The sequence below is a fragment of the Podarcis gaigeae genome (genome assembly GCF_964106915.1).
Source record: "Podarcis gaigeae genome assembly, chromosome: 15".
In the NCBI taxonomy this organism is placed as follows: domain Eukaryota; kingdom Metazoa; phylum Chordata; class Lepidosauria; order Squamata; family Lacertidae; genus Podarcis; species Podarcis gaigeae.
This window is the reverse complement of record NC_139692.1, coordinates 43,563,830-43,580,540: the sequence shown is the minus strand read 5'-3', so window position 1 is coordinate 43,580,540 and position 16,711 is coordinate 43,563,830. Positions and strand designations below refer to the sequence as shown.

Genomic DNA, 16,711 nt, shown 5'->3' with positions numbered 1-16,711 from the left:
ACTTAGTACGACCAGCCATGTCTTTTTAGGAGAAGGCTGAAAGTGGGCAGGCGAGCGGCAAGACCAGGGCCACTGCCAGTCTGCCCGAGGCTGATTTGTAAAAATGGACTTGCGAGGCATGTAACCTGTGGGTCATATGTTGCCTGCCCTTTAGCGAGATGCTTGTTCTTCAGGTAACCAGCTGCTCTTTGCTTCCTGGAGCCATCCATTTAGCAGAGCCCAACGCACTGAGCGAGCATAAAGCTGTTCTTTATGGGGTCATGAAAATAATTTACTGCCCATGAATGTCTTCAGGAGCCAGCAGTAAATGAAGTCCACTGGGTGTTCTCTGGTTAGTCTTCTCTGACCCTGTGGTGGAAGTCCCCCTGGTGGTAACATAACATTTCTCTCTCTCTCTCTCCTGAAATCCCAGAGAAATGCTCTCTGAACTTGCCCCGTCCTTCACCCCATCTTCTGCCCACCATAAAGCACAGCTTGAAGATCTGGCAACTAGGGATAGAGGAGAGATTTGTTTGGATCAGATTTTGATACAGGCCTACCTAATTTGTGCATTCCACAACAATACTCAAACAGCAATTCTTTGAAATTCACATTGCAACGAGTTTTGTGATGCAGTTCTCCAATCGAATAATGTGTATTAGGGGGGGGGTGTATAAAAAAACAATGTTAGTGAAAATAACATATAAAATGCATTTTATTAGAGGAAACTGCTCTAAGATGCTGACTAGTTTTCGTGAGGACTAAAAAAAAAGATCACAAACTGATGCAAAAATGTGGAGAACTGAATTTAAGATTGAAAAAACGAGAAGCTGAGAGAAACTGAAAATGACAGATGCATCCATCCTTATAGACAACCCAGCACTGTGAACATTTACTTGGAAGTCTCTGGGATAAATAGGGGTTATTCCAAAGTCAGAATTGCAACCTGACTGTACTGTATATAGTAAACTTTGTTTTCCAAATACAGGTGCTGCAGTTGTTGCTGGGGTGGCACAGAACATAACCTGGTGCTGCTCTTTGGAAAGCAAGCTATGAAATGTGTTGTTGTTTTTTCCTTCCAAGACCGCTTGCAGTGGTAGACCAGGTTACATATTAGACCAAGCCTGTTTTCTTACCAAAAGAACACAAATCCATCAGGGCAAGATTATGCCAATTTCCCCCAGCTGCCACCTGTTTTCTAAACAGAAAAAAATGCCACTTCAATATTTTGTGGTTTTATAAATTGTAAACTGGCCTGTGATCTTTGGATGAAGGATAGTTGGCCAACGGAAGTCCCTTTTTCTGGCACGTGTGCCGGACAAACCAAGCCAAGCCAAGGTCAATGTCACGGAGTGGAGAAAGTCACCCACCAACAGTGCCATTGATGCAGTGATCCTTTGATGGGGAACCTCTGGCCTGGAAGCGGAATGTGGCCCTCCAGGCGTCTCGATGTGGCCCTTGGGACTGTCTCCAGGCCACGCCTTTCACTAGCCTCCTTAAGGGCTTTTGCCTGGCCAGAATGCCTTCTTTGATGTTGGAGAGATGGGTGTTTGTGTATGTGTGTGCAGAAACGTCTAACTTTTGTGTGGCCCACTGTAGAGTCCCAGCTGTTGCTCTGTCCACTTTTGCCTCTGGCTTGTCCGCTCTGAGGCCCCTAGAAGGCTGCCCATGAGGAAATGCGCCCCTTGGGCAGAAGTAAGTTCCACTTGCCTGCTATAATTCATCTTCATCCAGGGGCGGGGTCCGTTTGTTTTAGAGGCAGGGCTATGCAAATGACTCTGAGGGGGAGGAGCCTCCCACAATTCCAGGCAGGTGGCCTTCCTTTCACAGAGCTCCCACTTCGCCCCACGTTCCCCAATCCTGTGGTTCAAATCAAATATAGGGTATCGAAAGCCCCTGAGCTGGTGTAATTTTATAATACGTTGTTTCCATGGGAAGAAACCCAGCCTGTGCAAATGAGCTGTGGCCCATTGACCCACAATGAACTGCACTAGTGTTAAAAGATGCAGGAAGAGCTCCCTTTGCCAGAGAGGCACAGGATGCTGCCCAGTTCTTCCACTGCTTAACACCTGCTCTCACATCTCCTTCACCTCCACAGGAATCTATGCCAGGCCTCTGGAATCCGTGGAGTCCCTGGCACCGAAGCTGAACGAAGAGCAGTTCACAGAGGTGAGGAGGAGCAACGTCCCTGAGCAGGGCTTTTCCCTCCTCCTGGCTCTCCCTCTGTGGATAATCAGGTGGAGATAGGAAGTGGGTTAAAGTACCGGTAGATATTCTTTTGAGCCGGGGCCTGGATGGGAGACAGATCAGGAAACACACACACACACACACACACACACACACACACCCCTTGAGTTTCAAGGGTAACATAGGTGGTGGCTGGAAGAAAGATCCACTCTCCCTGCCACCTGCCAATTTTCCCTGCAAAGGACACCCAGGCAGCCCAACACCACCTTAGTGTTATGAAGCAAATCCAAGGCAGGGAGCCTGATACTCTTCCCTTAGCATATAACTGTGCTGCTAAGAAGCCGTTCATCCTGCAAGGGTGATCCTAGAAATTCAACCTCTTGTATTTTTAGATTTCCCCATGTCCCAAAATCAGAAAACTGCCACCGCCACCCCCCCCCCACCCACTGCCTGCAAATGAGGCCACAATGCTAGGGGCCCCAAGATGGTCTGAAGTTGGCTAACTTGGAGCCCTTCTGGCTATTGTCCTTCTCACTTCCAGCCAAGTGAGGAAGGGGGCGTACCCATTTGCTCCCTAGCACAAAGCAACTTCTTTTTGTCTTAACAAATTTTTATATTTCTTCCATACCACATATAGTGATTTTCTTATTAAATGGTTCAGGAATCCTCTGTGTACCTTAACGTTTTCTACCATAAATACGCATGCCAACCAAATCTATTATCATAACCCTCCAAGTCTAAAATATCTGTATTTTGTAATGTTATCCATTCGTGATGTATTTTTGTCGGTGTTTGTCCTTTGATGCTATGGCCTGTCGGCTACGCAAATAAAGTCTATTCATTCAATGTTATCCATTCCCGAAGCCAGCAAAGATAAGACACCTCATAATATATCCTTAAATCTGGTAGGGAAAAGCTGCCTCTATCTTTAGAATCTATTAGTAATTTATGTTTTATTATTGGTTTCTTCCCCTGCTAGATAAATTTTGAAATACCTCTTTGCCATTCCTTGAAGGGCAACTTCTTTTCTTATACTAATGAGTATGACCCACACTTAGGGGCCATTATGGCCCTTGCCTAGCAATTCAACAAACGGATCCTTCATTAGATTTTAACCCTTGCTGGATCCAGGAATTAGGTATAGGCATCATACAACCTAAGCCCTCCACAGCCTCACAGCAATATATATATATGTATATGGAAGCTCAGCCACCCAAAGGTACACAGTTTGGCATGCAGCTCTCCACCTGTCAGATACTGAATTCTTGGGTCTGAGTTCACCTCCACCAACACACACACACAGCAATCAGTTATACATTCCAGGGATCTCCTTTCCACCCCCAGCAGACTTCCAGCCCTCCCCATCCTGCCTCCTTCTCCATGCTCTGCAACAGCCACCAGGAAGAAACAACGATTCCAAAGCAAAGGCTTCCTTCCAGGGCGAATCAGCAGGGGAAACGTTGAGAGACAAAGTCTAGCAATGTAGTGAGAGTGCTGATGAATTCAGATTTTCCACTAGTGGCACTCTGGGGACCATCTTCTATGGGCACCCTCATTATCACACAATTAGCATTGTTCCTAGCGCATCTGTTATTGCTCTTGGAATTCTATTAGCCGATTCATGCAGGAGGTTTGGTATATCCCTGAGGGAGCTGCAGGCTTCTTGATGGCAATCAGTCTGCAGATATAGATATAGATATAGATATAGATATAGATATAGATATAGATATAGATATAAAAACTCTGTGTGTGTGTGTGTGTGTGTGTGTGTGTGTGTGTGTGTGTTTGCTTGCCAAGTTCTCAGTGTTTGATCAGAAATGAATCGTATTGTGGAGTCACACTGAAAGAACTATGAGTGCAAGACTGTGGACTAGAACCATGAGCAGCCTTAGCAGTGCCAGTTGGCATGCTTCCTTACTAAAGCTGAGGATGGAGCATAAGGCAGCTGGAGGGAGACTCAGAGCAAGTGGCAACATGTCATTACTCACCTCCCTGCTTTTGAAAGCCATCCTTTTAAGCATTCAGCAGAGAAACTTTTTTTAAAAAAGTAATTTGTCAAATCTTGTTTTAAGCTCACAATGAGATATTTAACCTCAGAGTGACTGCAGCTAATTTGGAGAAGGATCAGCAACAACAGGCATGCAAAGAACCCCTTTTCTCTCACCACAATCCATCAGGCATCAGTCTCTGCAGTTCACATTTGAATTCTGGATTCCTTCCTGTTCAACCGTAGGCTAGAGCCTTGGTGGGCAGTGGCGTAGCGTGGGGGGTGCAGGGGGGGCCGGCCGCACCGGGCGCAACATCTGGGGGTTAGGGTTAGGGGGCGCAAATCCACGGGTTAGGGGGCGCAAATTACTTGCCTTGCCCCGGGTGCTGACAACCCACGCTACGCCACTGTTGGTGGGGAACCTTTTTCAGCCTGAGGGCCACACTGCCTTATAAGCAATCTCCTGGGGGCCACATGCCAGAGGCTAAAAGTGGATGGGCAACACAGAAACAACTTTTTACTGTAGGCTACATACATTCCAGTCACACACAAATACAGAGGTTTGTGCACACACGCCTCTCCTCTTCTGTTCAGGCAAGCAAGCAAGGAAGATGCCTCATCACAGCTCAAAGCGCTTGAGGAAGGTGCTGATGGGTGTGGTCTGAAGAAAGGGGTGTGGCCCCTGAAGGAGGCGTGGCCTGGGGAAATCCCAAAGGCCAGAAAAGGAGGTACAGTGGGCCCCTGAGCTGGAATGAGGTAAAGACTGAAGGCCACACTCAGATGACTTTTCCAGAGAACAAAGGAGGCATTGGAGATAGATGGATCAAGGCTGATTCCACACGGTCAACTAACAATTCAGTTCAGAACAAAAACCTGGAATGAACTTTTCAACTGGCCCATCACACTATCTCAGCATTACCCCAAGACTGTACAATGCCGCTAACAATTCAGGCAAAAACCATGAAAGTGCCCAAGATGAATCTGGAATCAACCTAAATGAAAGAAACAACAAGGTCATAGTATGTGATGCTGTGTGGCATCCAGTGCCAGTCGTACTCAGAGTAGGCCCACTGGTACATGATTACATCCATGAATCTAAGGAGAACTTAGTTACCCAAGCCTTCTTCCCCACATGTCATGCACACACCGCCCCATCCAGCCACAACAGCAGCAGGCTTTAAAATACAAATAAAAATGCCATCATAATTCAGCCCAAAGACGGGAGATTGCGGTTCCTGCCGACAGCCTTTATTATTTACACTGTGCAGACCACATTTCTTGAACGGCCTTCTTATTTTTTTACCCATTAAAATCTCACGGGGCAATAAATCTGAAGTGTTAAAAGTGTCTCTGAGACCTCAGCTTCAAATAAATCATGGCTCAATAGTCTTCTTCCCAAAGTCAGGAGGATTGAGGCAAATGAAGGTGGTCTCCAGAATTTCATCCTTTCCTCTTCTTTTCCTTCCTTCCTTTTTCTTTTCTTCTTGTTGATCTTCTTTCTTTGGTAAAAGTAATAATAATGATGATTCCAATCAACTGTGGAACCACTTACCGCCAGATTTCTTTTTGGAAGAGGATTGTGCAGAATGCTACTTCGGGGATCATCTATAAATTTGTTTTACAGTATTTCATTTCTCTGGCCTGCTGTGAGGCTGATGTTCTCCATTTCAGTGCTGGCTGCAGCGAAGGGGAACCCCCCCCCATGTTCTATGTGGCACAGAAATGCAGAATATGAAGGGAAGGGAAGGTTATGCTACTTTTGGCTTTCACATCTTTAGAGAACAAGTGAGTTGTATGATTGTAATGATCACATTAAGAGAATCTCCGTGTTGTAGTGGTTAGAGAGGAACTGGGAGACCAGAGTTTGAATCCATCACAAGGCCCATCACTACCTCTCAGGCTAACCTACCTTGCAGGGTTTCTGTGGTGGTTAAATGAGGAAGAGAAGAACCCTTTATGCCACCTTGAGCTCCTTGGAGAAAATGGTGGGACAGAAATGCAATAAATAAATGTATTTTTTTATGATTGTGAATTGCAAGTCACATAAAAATCTGATAAGTAACTTAACACAAAGAGGAAATATAGCAGGGAACGTTAAGCACAAGGGCCCAATCCAGCTCTTGGGGTGGATTAACGGCTCTGCAATGGCCAGCTTCAATTTGCTACTCAAGCTACTCCTAAGCAGGAGGGGGGAAAGATCTGTTTTGGGCTTGGTGCAAGTTGTGGCCTCAATTCTGAGGAAGCAAAAATGCTTCTGAAGGCAAAAGAATAGGTGGCAGCTGTGTGGAAATCATTCCCAGTGCTTGCTTGTCATTTCTCCTAAATTGCAGATCCATCTCTTGCTGCAAAGTTCTGATGTTTTAGTGATGAGGTGTATTTATGCAGCATCATTGCTTAGCTGCTTTTGCAGGGACTCTGCCTTCTCCACTGTTTGGTTTCTACATTTACAAACGAGAGCTGTGGGGAGAAGTTTTTACCCCTGGAGCTCCATCTGGCCCTGTTTGGACGTCTGTGCCTTTCTGGACAAAGCTTTAGGAGCAGGTGTTCTCTCTGAACCCAGTCTACCTCACAGGGTGGTTGTGAGGATAAAACAGAGAGTGCTTTCAGCTATATAGATCACCCTGAGTTCCTTGGAGGAAGGCTAGGATACAAATAGGAGGAAGGATGATCCAGTCATCATTAAGGGCGAGTGACCTCATCGTTAAGGTTCATATGAACAAGACAATGAGTGATGCTGAGTGATGGCAAAAGGGAATAAAATGTGTGTTTTCTCCCCTTCTTTCCCCCCTCGCCGCTCCAGTATCTCCATTCTTACATCAAGAATTTCAACAGCGACATGTTCCAGCAATTGCTGCAACACCTCCTACAGTGTGCCAACGATGCACGTAACATAATCAGACACGACATCTGGCGGCAGATGTTCCTCCAACTGTTCTTCAACTGCGACCATGGAAAGGTAGCTCCGCTGATTCTCGCCTGGGCAGCCCAGGACCTCCACACAAAGTGCTTTCACCCTGGGGAGGTCACTTTGGTGCTGCTAACTCAGAAGTTTCATTCCATTCTCTCTTGAGACAGATGAGAGACAGAAATGCATAACCTAACCCTAACCCTAAATGCAGAAATGCACTTTTGACTGATGCACATTTTGCAAAGCAATTTCCCCTAATACAATGCAATTGTGTATGTTATTTTCACTCATATTAATATTAATACAACATTTCTGTAATAGATGCATTTTTTTGTATGCAGTGGAGAAGTGCATTGCAAAATTTGGATACATGCGGATTATGAAGGCTGGTGGAGTTTCACTTCTCATATTGTTTTTAAAAAGTTGTTTTTATTATTATTCATTAAATTTGTATACCGCCCTTCATCCATAGATCTCAGCGCAGTGTGAATTTGAGTCGAGTTTCTCCCCAGACCCTAGCAGAGAGACTGCAGGATGTGTGCAGGATTACATCTCTGCCATCGTTATTCCTAGTTAGGACTTCCCAAGCACAGCTCTGAGTAGTAGCAGTTTCTGGTCTATTGGAATAGATTAGGGGTGGGGAACTTGCGGCCCATGGGACCTAATCAGAGCCTGTGCTGTCCTGCAAGGCCCACCTTGCCCAGCATTCTTTGTGACTAGCAGGGCTCAGTTGGCAGTCAACAATCCATGGGTGGCTCATAGTTTCTCTCTCTTGCTCAACTTAAAAGGCAAGCAACTGACAGGATGGTGATGGTGGGTCAACTGGCCCCAGGGCCACCGGATGCTGAGCCCTCCATTAGGATAGTGACAGGCCTCTCAGGGAAACATGGAAATTCAGGACAGGCATAAACTCAAGCTGTCAGGAAAGGGCTGTCAGGAAATTGAAATGACCCCCTCCACCTTCTGCAAGGCCTGGCTCCAAAACCTTTGTGTTTGGCTTCTGGTGGGAAGGGGGGTAATAGCGGGGATGCGAAACATTTTCCCAGCCCTACCAACAAGCACCCACAATGCTAGCAGATATTTGAGAGCATCGCAAGTAGGCAAGTGGGCCTGGATCATTTCCAAAAACAGAGTGTAAATTTAATGCATTTCCTTAGGCTTTGACCTGGTTTCCTTCCTGGTGCTGTAATCAGTTCCTGCTGTACCTAGACCTCAAGGGAAAGCAGAAAATGCAAAGGAAATCCATAGAAATTCAGCGGTTGCTGAATTATCTGTTTCTCCGTTCTCTCACCCAGCTGAGCATGCATGTTGTTCCCATTGCCTAATTTTCACTGGCTTGGGGGCAAGCCTCCCTTTCCCAGCACCGAGTGGGGTTCTCCACCTCGCTCTTGATTCTGGTCTATATGCATCCCTATTCCTGAGGCTCTAAACCTGGATCGTTTTGAGATGACACTGTGGAGCCAGCATTAAATGACTGGTCCAGACTGGTTTAGGACCATAGATGGCTATACCAAAACCTAGACCTAGGAGGTGGGGATGGGCCATAGCTGAGAAGGTCGAGCATCTCCCTTGCATGTCAAAGGTCCCAGGTAGGACTTGGTGAGAGCTTCAGCTAGTCACCGTGGACAGTCCTGAGCTGCACAGACCAAAGGTCTGACTCAGTATAAGGCAGCTTCCTATATTCTCCACAGTTAATTTATTGGAGTCTAGGTTTTGAGTGCAGAAGGTGCTGCTCTATGGCCAGTTTCTTAGTCTTTTATTCTAGGGCTGGCCAGTCCAAAGGCTCCATGCTGCCTGCCAATCACACAAGGCAATGCTGCCCACACTCTTTATTCCATGTTGTATCTAAAAAAGAACTCTGAGGCACACAGTCCTAGCTGGCTTCCTAGGCTACATCCCAGCAGTGGTGGACCTGGGGGGTTTCAAATTTCAGAGGGACTCTGTACAATGCCAAAATTTTCCACCCTTCCACCACTCACTTTCCGTTCTACATCATAGTTGTGGCGCCTACTACAGCACCCTCACGGATCTCCTCCCAGTGCAACTGAACCAGTCGCACTCCTCTAAATCCGCCTCTGGTCTCAGCTTCCCAGTTCAAGCCTTTGAGCCTCTGGCAAGCAAGTCAGTTGCCTTGAATCCCACTGACCCATTTGCCAGGATCACAATCTGCCAGTCAAGTTTTCTCTAGGGATGGATGAAACAAACAGAAACTCTAATTCTTCCTGTCTTAAATTGACTTCTCCCCATTTCCACATCAGTTTGGGGTTTTTTGTGTGTGTGTTTTTTGAATTCTGCATTAAAATTTATTTGCATTTCACCCAACAGGTGCATTTTCGCCTATCGCTATGCATTTTGTACATTGTTCTCACTCTAACGTTTTCACATGAACGTTTTTCCTTTGGTGGGGAATATGCATTGTTTGGCTGGAGAAGTGCAATGTTGCATTCAGAGAAGGCTGGATTTCAAAGGATGCTTGCATTCCAGTTTGTGAAGCAGTTCAGGAAGTCTGAAGAAATTTCTACTCCCCACCCCAATCCCTTCTTCTGACACCCTACATGCCCTGTCCTCAATGCAAGAGCCTCAGGTCACAGCCATAGCAGGCAGCTGGCTGGTTTTGATGGGAGTTGTAGTCCAAAGTGTTTGGAGGGCCCCAGGTTGGCAAAGGCTGGACTAAAGCAAGGAAGACAGCTGCCTCTCATCAGTCCTGCCCCTTCCCCAGGTGCTGCTGTCACTTCTACTTGCTGTTTGTAAGGAGCTTGGCTACCATCCAGCCATCTTGGGCCTCTTGCCAGCTCTCAACGGCCAACTCCAACCATTTGTTCCCCTTCGTCAGTACAAGGGGAAAGCGACACAAAAGCAAATTGCTCGGCAGCTGCCAGCCTTACAGCCATCCAGCTCACAGAGTTTAACTTGCAGTTGTTTCCCAAAAAGAGCCAGCGTGGCCTAGTGGTTAGAGTGTCGGACTAGGACCTGGGAGACTAGAGTTCAAATCTCCCCACTCAGCCATGAAGCTCACCTTGGGCCAGTCATGGCCTCTCAGCCTCACGTACCTCAGAGGGTTGTTATGGGGATTAAATGTGGAGGAGAGCCATGTATGCCACCTTGAGCTCCTCAGAGAAAAGTGGGGGGAGAAAGAGAAAGAAAGAAAGAAAGAAAGAAAGAAAGAAAGAAAGAAAGAAAGAAAGAAATCTGTTTCATTTATGGTTTTTCAGATTTGCACCTGGTGAACCACCACGCTGTGCTATAATGGGAAAGAGACTGCAGAACTGGAACCGTGAAAAGCCACGTTCCTTTGGGGCTGCTTTCCTTTCCTTTAACCATGTGTTTCCCCTCCATTTTCTGCCCTTGTTTCCTCTAGAGTTTTCCTGCCTTTGTCATCTCTTTGCCCTCTCCCTGGGAGAGAAGGACTCCCTTGTGCTGCTCCTTGCCACAAGGCAGTGAGGCCTGCTGATTATTTTCCTGTCCCTCCGAGATAAGAGACAGGCTGCTTCCAGGGGGTGCCTGGAATCTGTTTAAGATAAGAACTACATGCCCAGAGCGTATTCAGAGCCTGAGCCACAGAGCATAAAAGCAGAGCCCTGGAGAGCAAAAAGTGGCTCAGATTCACAGCGCATTGGCTATCAACTGTTATCAGCCATGATTAAGGTCCTAAGTGGACTAGGACCAAAGTGTCTGAGTGACCTGTGGGCCAGTCACCATCTCTCTCAGCCTAACCTACCTCACAGGGTTGCTGTGAGGATAATGTGCAGGGGGGAGAACTGCATATGCCACCATGAGCTCATCAGAAGAAAGGTGGAGCATAAATATCATAAGTGAATAAACCTCCATTCTCAGAAGCAGTCTATCTCAAGGCACTAGATGGGGGGGAGAGAGAGAAAGCTGGACCTTCAGGACCTGTTTGTGAGCTCATTAGGAAACCAGATGCTCAATTCGATGGTTCTTTGGTCTGATCAAGGGTGAATTCTTACTGATACCACCATCATAAGTTGATACTAAAAATACCACTTCAGATCACAGCAACACAAAGAACTGTAAACTACTAGCAAGCCTGGCGGAGTCCAGGTTATGTGAAGGCTGCTGTATGCAGTGAGGGGAGGTATTTTAATTTAACCTTTTCCTCCCGTGCCACGGTCCTGACAAAAATTGCACTCTTCTGCATCTTCCACTGAATGGTGTGTTTTTTTTTGTTTTGTTTTTTTTTGTTTTTAAACTGGTGTGAAGTAACACTCTTAAGATCAGGTCTAGTTTAGCCTTTATTTGTAGATTTCATCTTGCTTAGCATTTTCTGGAGATGCTGTAAGCCCCTTTGATTTGAGCAAACATTTAGTGACTTGAGATGTGTGAATTACTTTAGCAGCAGCATTTAAAATAGGGTTTCAAATATATATTTCAAATGTTTTAAGTTGGGTGTTCTGTTTCCATAAGATTCTTTCCTGCCCTTGAACCCCTGTGTAGTTCAGAGCTTGCGTTCCAACTTCAGTGATCTACTTTTCCACCACCCTCTCTGTAAAATGGAGGATTTCCCCCCATTTGGGAACAACTCTGATTTCACAGGCCGTCCAATTTGGTTTTTGTAGTACTGTACATGAACGACCTAGAACTCAGTAGGAACTGGCAAGGCTTAAAGGTATGTCTGTGCTCCTCTTTCCTAGGTGGGGCTCTTGGACAGACAGAGGATATTATCTTTACTGGAGGTCTTCTTCTACAACTGCTCCCCACAGCACAAGAAGGGATTCCTCGACCCCAAGAAATGTAAGGCTGCTGTTAATTAAAGGGCAAAGACCTGGTTATAGAGGAAAGTTTTTGCCTGGTGTCTGAAGATATAAAATGATGGCACCAGGCGGGCCTCCTTGGGGAGAGCATTCCACAAGCAGGGAGCTACCACAGAAAAGGCCCCTTCTTATATTTTCACCCTCCAAACCTCTCATGGAGGGGGCACAGAAAGAAGGACCTCATATGGCAATTGCAGGGTCTGGGTTGGTTCATCATATCTATGTTTTATACAAATTTTAATGGTCTAGTATGTTTATGTTTATAAGTGGAGGTTGCTTGGAGACCTTGGTAACTAGCAATTATTATTATTATTAATAGTAATCCTCCATTTCCGTACCCTGCTTCCAGTTTCAGGGTATATCAACAGCACCACCCTTTCTTATCCTAGGGCCAATTATAGAACTGGACGATATAGAGGTAGCTGAGTTTTGGGGGAATATGGAAGATGAGCAAATTTCGGAGAGGTCTAGCCTCAACATCCCATCGGGTGAACTTGGATTATCTGAGGAATCCATTGCCCTCAAGCTGCTCTTGAAAGACATCCTGTCTGACATGGAGATGACTGCACCTGAAGAGGCCCCTGAGGGGTCTGCAGCTGCTGGCCAAGAGAAAGCCCGGCTGGAGCAAGAGGCCAGCCACACAGGAGAGGAGGGTGATATCGTTCTAGCAACAGCCCTCCAGGATCAGGCAGAAATGCCATCTGCAGAGCCCGGATCTGGCGTAGCAGCACTTCAGGGGGAACAAGATCCAGCGGCCACAGCAGCTGCAGAGTCAGCCGCCCAAGAAACTGTTGTACCCATTGGCAAAGACGTGGTGCCTGTAACCACCCGGGTATCAGAACCAGCGCTACCTGTGGAAACCCTGGAGGCTGACAGGAATCCACAGCCCAGAAGCTCTGCTCCTGCTTCCCTCTTTAACATGCAATCTGGGCTTCAGCAGACACAGAACAAAGAACTGGGCCCTGGCCAAGAGCCTGGCTTAGAGGGTCAAGGTGCTGCTGCAGAGCAAAGCAGTGCAGAAACCGCGGCAGCTCAGGAGGAGCCGGGAAAGGAGCCAGAGCCAGGCAGTCGGGGGCAGCTGCACAGGAGCAGCGAAGGTGTGCCAGGTCCAAGCAAACGGCCAGGACAGAAGCTTTCAGGTACAGTGTGTTCTGCTGTGAAGCAGTGTTGGGTTTATGTGCTGGTCTCCCATGGGTTGATGAACGCCTTGCACTTCAGTAGCAATTAAACCAAGGGTTGCAGAGCCTGAGGGCATCAGAAATGACAGGCAGTCTCATTCAGTCCAACCCAGGAACGCGCTTTATAGCAGGTCAGACTGCTTGTGTTTAGCAGGGATGGGAGAACTTAACCATGAGCCCGGGTCAAACAATATGCTAAGCCAAACCTTATCAGAGAAGACCATACTGGGAAGCCTGCTTATACCATATCTACTGTATGGAGCTCAAACATCTGTGCACTGCACACCCACAGGCAAAGGCTTTGTTGTGCTCCTGCTGCTGGCTAATAAATGGATACATTCTGGATTGTTTTAGGATCAGCTGAGGTAGCTTCAGATGCCAAGAACATTTGAGGTGACGGTTTCTGATAATGACCACCTTTCATGAGCTTTTGCATTTGTATGGAAACAGGCTGGGAAGGCAAGAGAGACACCCAGGGCTCATCCACACTGACCTCTGCTCTGCTTTCTAGTCACAGGTCTGGGCTTTCTAGGTCCACGTCTGAGCATATACCGGTATATATTTTTGTCCCAGAGCTTTCCCTGTGAAAACATGTGTTTTACCACTGAATTGGAGCAAACGGCAATCCAGGGGAAACCTGATTGCCATTTGCTGCGATTTGTGGGCGAAGTGCCAGGACACGCACAAACGAAAAACTCCACTGCGACCCAGACCTGTGCCTAGCAATGTGGCACAAAAGGAAGTGTGGATGAGTCCTTAAAGAAACAAAACACTACTCGGTCCCTTACCTCCCCACAACCATCACTCAGATCAGAGCTTCATTTTGGCCTGTTCTCAGAGCTGCTTTATGCATGCTTAACTCAAGGTGTGGCTCATCAATTGGATTTGTTCAACCAGAATGTTTTGTTCAACAAGAGTGCCCACAGGTAGTTAATGAAAACAGCTTAAAATAAATAAATAACATGCACATATCCATGCTCTTTGAGTCACAACAATTCAAGGCGGTGTGTGTTCTGTGCACAAATGAGCAGCTGCAGAGTATCCTTCTCTGATTTAGATCTCAAAGCTACATAGTCCTGATCACCACTTATTAGAAAAAGCAGACATTCACATGATCCCAAGGGCCAAAAGCCCAAGTAAAAAGGGATGTTTTTGTCTGACACCTAAGAATAGGTAAATATAGTGTTGCATGAGCCTCCCTGAGGAGAGCGTTCTACAGTCAGGAGCCACCAGGGAGAAGTGCCTCAGCTGATTCTTGCAAGGTCTGGCTTGGTTCATGTGGGGAGAGGTGGTTTTGGAGTTATTTGGGATCCTGAGCCCCATAAAGCTTTATAGTTCAAAACCAGCACTTCAGTTTAAGCCCAGAAACTAACTGGTAGTCAGTTCAGTTATGCTGGAATTGGTATTGTGTGTTCAGAGTATCCTGCCCCATATAAATGCTTAAAACAAATGCAGATATAAAAATTAAGCATTTCATCACACACCAGGGCAGATCACACCATCTTTAAGGCTCCTGTTTGCTCCAAAATATTATAAGTGAAAAAGAAACATGGAATCACTAGCTAGGGGCCAAGTGTTGAGTAATGATTAAACAAGGACCATGAAGGAGGCAGATTGCCGTCTCTGATAGCAGGGATCACTTTATGATCATTTCCTTCAACATTTCCAGGTCAGTGATCATGGCTCATGCTACTCAGTCAAGGAAGAGCCGCTGCTGGGCTCACCTGAGGGCTTCTCCACCCTTTTTAGAGTGTTAACACTGCTGGCCATGATGGCCCTTCCCTGCTGCTCCTAAACAGGCCTGCCACGTCATCACAGAAGGCTTGCTACGCCATCCTAATGGGGCTCACCAAGCCTCAGGGTAAACAAGGCAGGCTGCACTGGATCCGGGTAGGGGGCAAAGGTGTGGAGAGTCCCAGGACATGAGGAAAGCTGGAGCTGGGAGTTCAGAGATGCTTATACTTTCACATGGGGGGTGGAGACAGGAGGATACGAAAGGGACACGTTTGCTACAAGCTGAACCAAATGCTCATTTTAAATGCTAAAGAGAGAAGTGATTAAGATGCTACAGATCTGGCTGCATCTTTTTAGCTCAGAAAGAAATCACGGCAGTGAGGTGCAAATGTAAACCACAGTTTACATGAGCTTAACATCTGTCCAGAGCAATGCACAAAAGTGCCAGCATTGAAACACACACACACATCCCTTCCGCAATTCAGAACTGTCCTGCAATCTCAAGTAGCTTTATCATGCGACTAGCTCTGGCTAGCTTCTGCTTTTGGGGCTTCATCTTGGTCTTCCATCCTTGCCTATTCACAAACATTGTTTTCTTCCTCTCTTAGTTTCAGATTTGCTCTCAATGCCCAGTGGGCTAGACAGCGAGACATGTGAAAAGGCACCTCAGAAGATATATGGAAAGATATGGTCAGGTGATTGCACCCATCAGCATTCTTCAACATCCTGTTTCTATAGTCTGCATGTAGCTGTCGAAGCTCGGCCTCTTTAGCAGCCTGTTTTGTGTTGCCTCCCCTTCCTGCAGGTGACCTTCAGACTGCTGACCTGTCCTTCGTGTACACCGACTATGGCAAGGAAATCCGGGAGGACTGGAACAACGAAAGCACCAGGTTTCCAGGTGTGATGTTTTATTAGAGCACCATAAAGTAATCTGGTTCAGGCTACGCAGGAGTTCGTTCACAGGAATGCCCCTGTAGTCCATTTCTTTGACAAAAAGGACTTTGCTTGTGAGTAGGGATGGGGGTGAAATCTAATTCAGTTCACATTTAAAGGCAAACCTACCATGCTTGCACTTTCTGAAACAATGCACAAACCAAAACACAGCCAACCTTAAGAATTCACACTTCTCCAAATTTTGCAATGCTGTTCTCCAGCCAAGTAAGTTGTACAGAAATGCACATAACTAGTGGAAAGTGGTGAATTTCAGAATGGGAGCTGTGAACAGCAAAAGCATTCATGATTATCTGTGCTCACGATGACATCCAGACTGTCATACATGATCCTGCTTTCGATATGGAACTTACAGAATTTCCAGGGTGGGCATACTGCTTCATTTCCAAACAGTGCATGTCCCATAACTTCTTGCTGAGATCCTGTAACATTTTATTCCACAAACGTTCTGGTAATTTTTTTGCCTTGCTTTTTTTACACTGTGGTATGAGAGCGCCCCTCCAGATTTTGATGATGCTGTAACATTGGGGATGCATCACAGAACATCTAATAAAGCAGACTAATGTGTGGATGGTCCAGTATAAACCCACCACTAATACATTATTATTGGGCCAATGACATGCTGCTGCTTACACCTGGAAAAGGGACCGTGGGCTCTTCTGCTTACTTATTTTCACTTGTTGAGCCCTGAAAACACCCACAGCTTCAAATCTGTATTGCACAGGATGTAACCTTCCCTCCTTTCTTCTAGACCTGCGCATGAATATGATAGAAATCCAGGCCCGTGGGCCCCCGTCTACCATAAGCAGCTTTGACAAGGAGTCCCTCAACCCGCCACAGTTTGTGCAGCTCATGGAGACCTTTGTTGGCGAAGAAACGACACTGTCAAATGTGAAGAGGCTTGTGGAGTTTGTGAAGGAAGGTTACGTGCAAACCGAGAAAGAGAAGATCAGGCAGATGGAGAGAGTAAGCAGCAGCAGCATTTCCCAAAACATTTTCTTGGGTTATTGTTCAA

The 16,711-nt window shown here is 46.4% G+C and overlaps 1 protein-coding gene and 1 long non-coding RNA gene across 6 annotated transcripts in view; both read left to right on the top strand.

Annotated features, from left to right (window-relative positions):
- LOC310832962 overlaps window positions 1-16,711 on the top strand; it is a 184,813-nt gene that overhangs the window by 105,938 nt on the left and 62,164 nt on the right. The gene's annotated exons all lie outside the window — the stretch shown is intronic.
- EFCAB5 (EF-hand calcium binding domain 5) overlaps window positions 1-16,711 on the top strand; it is a 47,138-nt gene that overhangs the window by 11,835 nt on the left and 18,592 nt on the right. For 4 of the 5 annotated variants that reach the window (XM_083715011.1, XM_083715010.1, XM_083715009.1 and 1 more), the window contains 7 exons: window positions 2,078-2,148; window positions 6,954-7,109; window positions 11,714-11,813; window positions 12,223-12,972; window positions 15,354-15,440; window positions 15,551-15,643; window positions 16,448-16,662. In XM_083715011.1, coding sequence (XP_083571137.1) covers window positions 2,078-2,148; window positions 6,954-7,109; window positions 11,714-11,813; window positions 12,223-12,972; window positions 15,354-15,440; window positions 15,551-15,643; window positions 16,448-16,662 — 1,472 coding nt within the window. The remainder of the gene's footprint in view (window positions 1-2,077; window positions 2,149-6,953; window positions 7,110-11,713; window positions 11,814-12,222; window positions 12,973-15,353; window positions 15,441-15,550; window positions 15,644-16,447; window positions 16,663-16,711) is intronic. The other variant, XM_083715013.1, reaches the window with a different exon arrangement.